General features: G+C 31.0%; 1 protein-coding gene across 1 annotated transcript in view; it reads right to left on the bottom strand.

Annotated features, from left to right (window-relative positions):
* LOC123664852 (ATP-binding cassette sub-family C member 4-like) overlaps nt 1-12,173 on the bottom strand; it is a 65,756-nt gene that overhangs the window by 37,045 nt on the left and 16,538 nt on the right. The window contains exon 9 of the mRNA XM_045599269.1: nt 11,983-12,150. Coding sequence (XP_045455225.1) covers nt 11,983-12,150 — 168 coding nt within the window. The remainder of the gene's footprint in view (nt 1-11,982; nt 12,151-12,173) is intronic.

Genomic DNA, 12,173 nt, shown 5'->3' with positions numbered 1-12,173 from the left:
TTAAAAATACATTTACATACAAAAATGAGTACCCTGGTAATTGAGACAGGCAAGCCTGAGTCAGAAGGAACCAGAATGATTTTCCATTATCTATGCCTTAAAGCAAATTATACATAAAGAAAAATAATGCAAGATAAGGATATTGTGACTATCTGTTTGTGTGCGTGCGTGCGTGCGTGCGTGCGTGCGTGCGTGTGTGCGTGCGAGCGTGCGAGCGTGCGTGCGCGGGTGTGGATGCGTGTAGGATCATACGGGTGCACTTATTTTGACGATTAATAGACTATATTATGAACGATTGCCTAACTTTAACTTTGATTTCTTATACGAAATCTGTAAGTTTTAAGTTTTTTTATTTTTAAGCACCTTTGAGCGCTCTCAACTAATATGATATAGGATTTATTTACAGGCCCAGACAACTACGCAATAGCTTAAAATGGATTATACCTGTATATCAAACGCAACGCAAAATATCGAGATCAACTACATCTCTGAGTTTCTTGAAAAAAATCCAATTAGTTTGCGAGTACGCATTGCTAATAACCCTATATGCTGGCGCCAGCCAAGCTTATATCTTCCAATAAACCAAAAATTAATACAACAAAATACAATCACTAGCCATTCGTATCGGTAAAATTGCTATTGAATAAAGCGGTTTTTGATTTTGATTTTGATTTAAAGTAAATGCCCGTATAACATTATAATTATACTACGTCCTACATAAACAGCTAAAAACGTTATTAGACGTCACTCAGCGTCATTGAGCGTCAACGTCACTGATCGTCAGCGTCAGTTGTTTCTCACAATTTTAGTCCACTTTTTCATAACACGGGTCTTAAGTATATCGTTTCCTAAGGAGTAAACACTATTAATAAGTAGTTTAATATTTTGACAAGATTAGTTGGTATCTCCTGATACCTATATTTTTTTTTTATTCTGGAAAAGTAGATTAAATTAGCTCAAATAATTGTTGAATATGTTAATTGTGTGTATGTAGTTATTTTAACGTTAAATATTCGAGTTTTGATAAAATGCGTCAAATTTAAATACTATCTAGAATGATAAACAACTTTCTGGGTGACTATTAAAATGTTAAAACATTTGTGAAACAGTTAAACGATGAGTTATAATTTCACGATTTTATACTTAATAGGTACTTTAAATTTTAGTAATCGAAACAAAAACTTAAAACACATCTCAGATCTAATTCGATAATTATTTACAAAACACATACATTTTATTTTGTTTTATCAAATGTTTGTCAGGCACCAGTGTATTTTTTTTTAATTTAAACATTATAAGAACAAAATAAAGATGAAACAAAAGAAATATTTGTTTAACATAAAACTAAATATGTATTTACTACTTAAAAATATAAACAAAGTAACACTAATCCATGTAAAAATATTTTAACATAATAGTAAACGTTCTTTAGGCATGCATTTTGTCTATTTAAGAAACAATGTCCTCATGTAAATACTTCTTGAAGTTGAACGACATTCATTTACTGTAGATAATAAATATTGTAAGATGCGGAAGATAAAAAAGTAAATATACGTTACTTACACATACACATTGCAATATACAATATTATAGCGTGACTAAAATCTTTATATTTTTACAAAAAAAAAAAAAAAAAATTGCGACTATTGGCTGTTTGCAACGGTGGAAGAGTGTACTTCCTGTCAAGACCAAAATATGATTAACAAATGCATCACTTCTTCTACCGCTTTAAGATTATGCAGACTCTTCTTATCCAGATCTTTCAGAGGAATTGCTGAACAAACTTGAACGACTTCAAAACCTTTGTATACGTTTCATATATGGATTACGTAAGTTTGATCACATATCCGAAACCCGAGCTAGACTCAAGTGGTTACCAATCAGACTGCGCCGTAATCTACACTTGCTCTGCCTTCTTTACTCCATTCTTTATAATCCCTTATATCCTTCTTATTTAAAAGAACATTTTGTATTTCTTGGTTCAAATTCTGACCTTCACCTAAACCTTCGATCACGTAGAGACAATCGGCTGAAGATGTTTGTTTCGCAATCGCAAGTGTACAACAACTCTTTTACGATTAAGGCTGCGAAACTATGGAACAGCCTACCTAGAAAAGTTCGTCATTCTGATTCGTTATCAATTTTTAAGAATCGCTTATACAAACATTATCTATCGCTTTAAATGTTTTTACCCGACTGCCAAGGAAGGGTTATGTTTTTCGAGCGTATCTTGTTTGTATGTATGTAATATTCTTTACTACCTCATATTTCTAGAACCACTGAACGGATTTACATAATTGAGGTATGAAATTGAAGGATAAGTCAACTCAATCTCTCTTTGTGCATGTCTCCGACTGCATGTTATGTACGACGTTGCATAAAGTTTCGAAGGACTACCGTATTAATATATTTTAAATGTACCTACAGCACAAAATGTTTGATATTGTTTCTATTTATTTCGCTGACTTTGTGTGCATATTGAATTTTTATCTTGTTCCAGCTTTTTCAGTTGATTTTCTATTAGTTGTTCTTCAAGCAGGCGTTTTTTTTTTTTAATTATTATTTTATTTATATTATTTTGTGATATGCATTTGTGTAATTATGTTATATATGTATGTATGTATATGTATCTGTATGTATGTATTTGGGTGTATGTTGTAAGTATTTAATATGTGTACCTATATTCTTACGTATGGTTTATGTTTATTCTCATGATTTTGTACGTTTATCTTATTTCTTCTATATGTGTATGTATATACGCTTATGTGTATGTATGTGTATATATGCTTTCATGTATTTATAATTCTATTTATATTTATCTACTTTTGCACAATCCCGCACTTTGTTACTAATCTCCATTTACCTGGAGTTGTCTGGAAGAGATTGCTTAAAGCAATAAGACCGCCTTTGCATGTTGTCATTGTAATTACTTTTTGTTTTATTTTACGTAAAAGTGTTTGACTATATTTATGCAAGAAGTAATAAATAAATAAAAAACGTCTTATATATTCGTAATTGTTGTAACACTTTGCAAGCCTGAATGGAAAATACCATGGCATTGTCACTTGTATGGCAATTTTTTTTTGTCCAGTTCTAGATTGATATCCAATTCAGTTAGTTACATATTCGTTATCAAAAAATTATTAAAAATGTTTGCATAATATCACGTAAGAAAAGATAATATTGTTAGTCAGTAGTTACAAACATAAACATTTTAAATATCTAAACAAAATGAAAGGCAGAATGCTGTATAACAGTTATTTTGTGTTTAATTTTTTTTATTTTTGTGTCAGTCGTATCACTAAACAGACTAGTCTCAAGATATTTTTAAAGCCTATTTAGGGGATGTTACAGGCTATAAAAAATCTTCCTACGACCTTTAGGAACTGGAAAATTATAAACGCGTTTTATCGTTTCGTGAATGTTGAGACGAGCAGCACGTACTGTTTACATAGTGGCAGCCGATGACGTGTTATCACAGTTCACACTCTAAAGTATTCGCATTTTTATTTCACCGCATACGATGATAAAAAAACGGTGGTAGAATATAAATTATTTTTCGCCTTATTGTTTTTAAAAAGGACAAAATGTATGACTTTAATTTGTTTCGTTTTATAAAAAATACTTTTTGTTATTTAATGATGGCGTACTTATTTATTTATTTATTTTTTGTTATTAATGGCGGTTACAATTTTCTTTTTAAAAACAGATTTCTATTACTTGAAAAATACTGTTCGTAAAACGTACGGAAACGTATCTAAACATGTTCATATTACGCAATATTTACCCAAAATATTATTCATAATATGAAACATTTAATTGAATTTTCATATGCCGTCAATATTTTCGTACTTGTCGAACAAAAACATTATTTTTTTTGTAGTTGAGTTTATGTAACTTCTTAAATCCTATAGGTATACGTCTAACCAAAAGGTAATTATGTACAACCCTGGACACTAATTTATGGGGTTGGGGGGGGGAGGAGGGTGGGTTTTCACCCCTCCGGCAGACTATTTTCGTGTAAACCCCGTTGTTACAAAGACATCGTGGTTAATGTTTTAAGGTTAAATTATGGGGTTAAGGGAGAAAAGGGGGGTTGGGAGGGGTAGGAAGGGTGGGTTTCTACCCCCCCTAACCCCCCTGGCAACTATTATCGTGTAAACTCCATGGTTACGAAAATATTGTGGTTAAAGTTTTGAGGTTACAATACCTTAGATTTGATTATTACAATACCTTAGAGCTCCGTGTCTGACTCTAGCTTAATTCCAGTGCTGCGGGAAATGCACTCATGCTCCATTCCACGACTTTCACACGTTATTTTCAAAAAAAATGTACGTAAAAACGATCTCTATTGCAAAATCAAAATACGATACGAACTGATCTTTAACAACTGACAAATAGAAACTTTTAAACAAAATAACGCGTCACTTAGCATTACTTTTAGAAAAAATTTAAACACAAAATCATTATTCTTATCTAAATAACTGTACATAAAATAAAAACAGTAACAATTATTAAAAATACGATACGAACTGACGTTTAACGACATAGACAACATAAACAGTTCTAAAACAGACTATTAAACAAAATGATTGTAGTGTATTTTATTTTAATTTCATGTCATACTTTTTACTGAAATATATTTTTATTTTTATTTTAATTTTTGTCATTGCAAAAAAAAAACAACCATAACGTATCTAATTTAAAATTATCATATACATATAATTAATATTATATATAAAATTAATTGCTATACTTTATATATTATATATAAAATTAATTAAACATTTATCGACAGTTTCGTTTAACAAAAAAAAAAAAAAAAAAAAACCCTAACCTATCTAACTTAAGAAGTACGTTTAACGATAGTTTCGTTTAACAAAAAAAAAAAAAAATAAAATAACCCTAACCTATATATCTTAAGAAGTACGTTTAACGTTAACAAAAAAAAAAAAAAAATAATAACCCTAACCTATCTAACTTAAGAAGTACGTTTAACGACAGTTTCGTTTAACAAAAAAAAAATAAAAAATAACCCTAACCTATCTAACTTAAGAAGTACGTTTAACGACAGTTTCGTTTAACAAAAAAAAAAAAAAAATAAATAAATAACCCTAACCTATCTAACTTAAGAAGTACAACGTTTAACGACGTGGGGGGAAGGGGGGAGAGGATGGGGAACGCTACCCCTGGTACCACTGTCACACCTCAGAACCCCATGGTTATGGAGATATCCATGGTTAAAGTTTTCAGGCTAGAAGAAGAATTTCGAAAGTTAGAGGAACGCTTGGCTCCGGCGCTGCGGGAAGTGCAGCCCTTCCGCCCTTGCGTGCGACAGCACGCTCACTCATGCTCCGTTCCGCGGGCACGGCGGGCGAGGGCTGCCCTCCCTCCGCGCCTCCGCGGCACAAAAAAAACACTCTAGGGGTAGGACAGACCAAGACCACGTGGACAGTGGGGTGCTCCGATTCGGTTTTGGGTATTTTTCGAATTTCTAAACCTATATTCTAGCACGCAATGTTAAACTATCTCAAAGTATTTTTAATCTATTTCTATCTCTGACTTATTTATGGATATAAATTTAAAAGTACTTTAAGAAAAGAAAATTACAATTATTTGAGATATTAATAATAAATAAAAATTGCTTAGATTATTAAATCTTAAAAATGATTTTTATATAATTTATATTATGCATTTAATAATCTGTCCCAGAACTCAGTTTATGTTGTCTATGTCGTTAAACGTCAGTTCGTATCGTATTTTTAATAATTGTTATTGTGTTTTAAATTATCATTTTATTTCACCATTAGTTCGAAAAATAACGTGTGAAAGTCCCAAAACGGAGCATGAGTGGACGTCCTGCAGAACAACTACGCGTTATTTTGTTTAAAAGTGGCGTTATTTTGTTTAAAAGTGTCTATTCGTCAGTCGTTAAAGGTCAGTTCGTATCGTATTTTCATCTTACAGTAAAAATCGTTTTTACGTAAATTTCTTGGAAAATAACGCGTGATAGTCGCAGAACGGAGCATGAGTAAACTTACCGCAGCACCAGAATTAAGGTGGAGTCAAAAATAACAAAAATTTAACCTTAACCTTATCTCTGTAACAACGGGGTTTACACGAAAATAGTCTGCCGGATGGGTGAAAACCCACCCTCCTCCCCTCCCCCCCAACCCCCTCTTTCCCCCCAACCCCATTAATTAGTGTCCAGGGTTGTACATAATAGTCGTCTATTTTTTTTGGAACAGTCTTATTTAGTAAACAAACCTCTGTCAATACGTAATTCACGTTATTTCCGCATTTATCACTCACTTTCATTACAGACATTTGTAAAACTCCATTACTATTTATTTCACTAAAATGAAATTTCAATTTGTCATTTTAAGCACAAGCTATTAAAATACGTATTTCGAGAGTACAGATAATTAATATGACATTTCAATATCTTTTTTTAAAAGGCAAACAGGGATGTGGTCATAATATTTTAAGAGGTGAATGAGTAAGTGAATGAACAGCATGAGCGATTCTTTACCTATATTTTAAATTTTCGCGAATTATAATTTGTTAACAAGTTATACAATAATGTGTCAAGCGATTTGTTATTAAGTTTTATGTTTTTTTTCTTTTTTTGATTTTGAGCGCAAAAAAATACTTACAAAATATTGCAAATGTCAAACTTTTATGGTAAAGTGTTAATTGTAAAGGTTTTATTTTATAGTATGAATATTTCTGAATATCAATTTCACCCTGAACATTTTTAACGCTATCCCATATCATATTAAAGTACAGCACATAGCAATGGCATAAAAGTTTACTATAGTTGACAGGGAAATTTTGTGTGACTTTAGGATGAGATTTAGATTGAGACTTACATGAGATTAGATTACCCAATGAGAGCTTCGTGTGAACAATGTTATTAGTAAATTAGTCCTTTTGTTTAGATGTTCGAGAGAGTGCCGCCGGCGCAAGGTTTATAGTAATACATAGTAAATACAAATAATGTGACAATAATACTAACAGGGTCGACTTTTTTTGTGACGTCTTTTTTACCGATCATTTTACATAAACGAAATATGAATATGATGTCTCTTATAAAGATACTCGATTAATATATTTTTTTTCCTCATTCTGTACCTCTACTAATTTTTAGTATAAATATTCAATATATTATCAGGTTTTGAAATAATTTTAGCAATATGGGATCGTTAAAGATTTGAACATAAAATGAATTTTAACTTCGTCTTTGGCTTATTAATATTATTCATTCATTTGCTCTTTATGTCACTATCTATCTCAGCTCTTTATGGCTCTATTAAACTTACAATATTACTCTATTGTCTGTGGTCGGAAGTACGTCATATTTGTTTACTAAATAAGACTGTTCGAAAAAAATAGAATATAGATATCTTACTTCTATTTAAGTACTCGTATATCAATATACGATAAGTGAATATATAAATATAAACATAATATTGCGTGACATGACTATTAACTTTAAGTAGAAAGTTGCAATCTTTATTTTTAATAGTAGGTCCATTTTGGTCCATTGTAGGTCGAAATTTATTTGTATTTCCTTTTGATAAATGGCAATGGGCAAGTAACTGTCAGCACCGGACTAAAAATGTAGGGTAATTACGAACTGATGAATATTTAAGTATTTATTATAAATAACAAAATATAGGAACCAAAGAAGACTTGTTGCTAGTTAACATTTAATGCGAAACTAAGTTACCTCATTAAACATAATAATTTAATACAATCATATTTCGTAGTACCCGCACTAGTCGGTACTTACATATATATCACGAACAAACAAACTAACTTCATTTATGTATAGGTATCTCCGGCTTTTTTTTTCCCTAGCCTAAATTACCAAGTTTTGGTTTTTTTACTTTTCTTTAAAAACAAAATTCTCGAAATTTGGTGATAACTTGCCTTTTTATGTCCCAAACACACTGTAATTGTTTTAATTTAAAATATTATTTTTTTCCCCTTACTCACTAATATGTTTTCTTACAGATCTACATCTGTGAGACATATCAGCTCCTTACCCTTCCCACCAGACTGCCAGTGACTGTCTGATATCGGTTATTGTTATTGATATCCAAAAGCCAGGCGGCCATATTTATAATACAACGTACAGTACCCACCTTTGATTTATTAAATAAAAACTTTTATCCCAAAACTAGTATTACCAAGATTTTATTCTCTAAACAAATTAGGTACGTACTTCTCGCCAATGTTAATGTTCTTTTGATGACAATTATGGCACGATTCTTGCTAATTACCCTCAACGTTATCTTATAAGTACTACCTTCAGAATTTATTGTATCTTCTGTTGACATAAATTAATTGATATGATAATAATTGTGTTTGCTGGCAAACGAAAAAAAAACCGACTTCAATTACATCGACAAGTAATACAACGTAGGTAGACGAAAAAATAGTCAAATAAATACGCATTATTAAAGATTACTTCAAAAGTTGTAATCAGATCTCGATGAAATTTAAATGTGACATGATAAACATCGGCTTTCGATTAAATAAAAAATCATCAAAACGGCATAATCCGTATAAGTAAAAAGTTATGCGGATTTTCGAGGGTTTTCCTCGATTTTTCTGGGATCCCATCATCAGATCCTGGTTTCCTTGTCATGGTACCACACTTAGGATATATCCTTTCAAAAAAAAAAAAAGAATTAAGCATCAAAATCGGTTCATAAACGACGAAGTTATCCCCGAACATACATAATATATATATATATACGGTCGAATTGAGTAAACTCCTCCTTCTTTGAAGTCGGTTAAAAACTATTAAATATAAAACTGGTTAATTAGCATGTACATATAAAAATCGTTATGTTTTCCGTATTTTACTTGTATGAATTTTAATTGTATGAAGTTGTCGGTTAGATAAATTATTGTATTGAATGGATAACCTATTTAATTATTATAATAATAACGGTATATCAATCTTGTGTAATATGTAATAGGATAGCATCAAACCTAACTTGTTTCGCTAGTAAAATACAGTGAAGGTCTATGATTTTCTAACTTGTCGACCTACCTTGCACCTTGACGCTTCCTTATATGTATTTTGGTATTTTTTTAAAATATATTATTATAATAATTTGACCCTAGAAATCTTGTTTCAAATTTATATTTCGATAAATAAAATCTATTTCACAAATATATAACGCGCAATCTTTGATTTTTTTGCTATCTTGCAAATTTATAAAAGAAAAGCAACCGAGAGAAAGCACAATTGCGATTTTCTAATAGTCGTGCTAAAATAAGGGCTATTCGAGAATTATCTCTCAATACCACTCCTTATAATGAAAACTCATAAACATTCTTGCATTAGTATAATAAGAGATTAACCTGCACTCAACAAATTAATTTATCATAAATCAAACAGATAACGACTGTAAATAAAACGCTTTTCTTCCACAAATATGTAATAATCTTGTGCGACTATATCATTCTAAAATAACATGCTTGAGATGTTTGAATTATTTAAGATATTTTATGAAACCTAACTAAACTTCCCTATGGAAAAAGTCTCATAAAACCTCATAAAAGGTGGACAAATGCAGACCAAATTCTTATACCGAGTTATGGGATCTAGGTTACGTGTTTCTTTGTAAAAATTCAAAAAAAAAAACTTCGTAAGTAAATTTTAGCTAGGACTATAACATTTCAAACTATACATTCCATTTATATTAAAATAGCTGTGAAATAGTTTCTAAATATTCTAATAACATTACTTGATTATCTTGTAACTCCTGCCCTGTGCAAAATTATCGTTGTTAAAGATCAATAAAAATATGTACATGCGATATCACAACTGCCCTATTAATTGCTTTAAATAACACGAAACAACGAATAAGAATGAATAAATTTGACTTTCCGGTTGCTTTTAAATAATTATACGAACAACGTTTGCCATATTATAATTAAAAAATATTCTAAAAGTAAAAAATTATTTTAATTAAATAACTTATCGCAACGGGGTAAAACAATTAAAATATTCTCTTTATAACAAATATAGTCGACGATATCAATGCATTGACAACAAACGAACGACAAAAGCTATGTTCAAAAGCCATTAAAAACATGTATCTGAACAATTTAGTTTTAAAATGATCGCCTGAATAATACTTTAATAAATACTTTATCCTCGTTATGTAAGTCAATTGTCCTCAACTTCTAAAATACACAATTATACAATCTCACATAGGGATGCCCGACACGTTAAGATATATCGAAATATCGATTCAACACTGTATGATATTATATATACGATATTAAAAACATATCGTATTCCTATAAAAATATCGTAGCGACGTATCGCATCAAACTATGACATTTAGTTTATAATTAAAGTTAAGTGGATCACATTACTTAACTACATAATCCCGTATCATTTAAGTGTGATAAAAAAACATGTGTGCTTTAGACCACACGACTGAAGTAAAACTTCTGCACAATAGGCCTACACTGTTTTGTTGTCTTGTGTCTCGCAACTCTCTCTCTCTCTTGCTCCGTTCGCCTCACCCGATCACACTTTTCGTCACGCTGTCACCAGCTTACTGCCCAATTCAAGCGTGTGTAAAGAAGTTTTACTTCCATAATAAAATTAGACAGTTTTATAACTAAACATGAACCTAACAGAGAACTCAACAAGCCCATATTTGTTTACATTTTGACAAATCGCTTGTTCGATTTTTAAATTTTATGTCTTTTTTGGGTTAAAATGCCCTCAAAGACCTTGCTATCTAAATGATAACTAAATAAATATAATAGAATAATAATTTTTATTATTTCGCAATGATAAAACATCAAAAATATCAAATGTATCCATACAAACGCATGTGATAGATACATCACGATACGATATATCGATACCAATAACTTTTTGGACATCCCTACATTCTTACAATGCAATGAAGGCTTCGACTTCATTATTTGAATAACATACCTAAAGAACCGCTTGAAATTACGTCATTAAATGACAACTATTGAACATTAAAAATTAAATGGTTACCATTTATATACCTATACAAAGACAATTTATATATACAAGGACTACTTTGTGTGAATTTGCTAGTATTTTAAAGCTAAAGTACCAACCTAAAGTAATTAGGTATATAAAATGTATTCGATAAACAGCAACTGTTATCTTCCCATGTTAGTGTACGAGTACACATATTGTAACATTTTATTTTAAATTGATATCGTAATTATTATTGTTTTATAAGTAATCGTACGGGTACATTACGAGTGGTAATAATTAGTTCAATTGATTGACCATTTTCAAAGTTAGATAAGTCCTCTTTATGTAACACTGCCTTAACCTTGTTTATCAGGGTTAGCGCTACTATATCGATTTGAGATTTTGAACACTGCGTAGGGCCGGTTTATTACTTCTTGATAGAAAACGATATTTCAGTTTCCATGAATATTCGTAGAATGACAAAAATATTCTTTCATTATTACGTATTCTTTAAAAAAACCTAACTGGATATTAAAATGGTATATTGTTGTATATAACCGCTTTAAATTATTAGCAGTAACAATATAATAAATTTTGTTTTACCATTGTATACGGAAAATTTGTGTCTCTACATCAAATACGTATATAAAGGTAACATCTTTATAAACTTATAAAAAAACTTCAAACTAAGCTTAATCTATTAAACGTCAAAGTGGGTAGGTAGCCGTAAATTGATAAAATTACATTGTCGTCTCTCCAAATCTCAATTTGTATTGCTGGGTAAGAATAATATTAACGCGTGACGACAATCTAGAAACGAAATTAGATTAGGGTACGATTGCCTTTACGCAAATAGCATATTCATTACTTTTAGAAGGTACCTGGTTACCACATATAAGTAGGAAATACAATGCCGCCAGGTTCTTCCAGATCAGACCTGTTTTATCAGAAACGTAAAAAATTAACAATAGATAACTTTATGTTACCTTCTTATATCTCAGTTTGTCGTAGGGCAGACCGAATAGTATGTTCTGTTTGACGGTAGCTACGAAGAGCCACGGTTCTTGACTCGCGTATGCGATGCGGGCGCCTCCGATACTGATCGTGCCTTGTGCCGGTGGCAGCTCGCCCAGGATCACTTGTAGAAGGGTAGACTGGTGGAAGAAATTGTATCATT

This window comes from Melitaea cinxia, chromosome 2 (assembly GCF_905220565.1).
Source record: "Melitaea cinxia chromosome 2, ilMelCinx1.1, whole genome shotgun sequence".
Taxonomy (NCBI): domain Eukaryota; kingdom Metazoa; phylum Arthropoda; class Insecta; order Lepidoptera; family Nymphalidae; genus Melitaea; species Melitaea cinxia.
The sequence above is the reverse complement of the archived record's forward strand: the minus strand, read 5'-3'. Positions and strand labels throughout refer to the sequence as shown.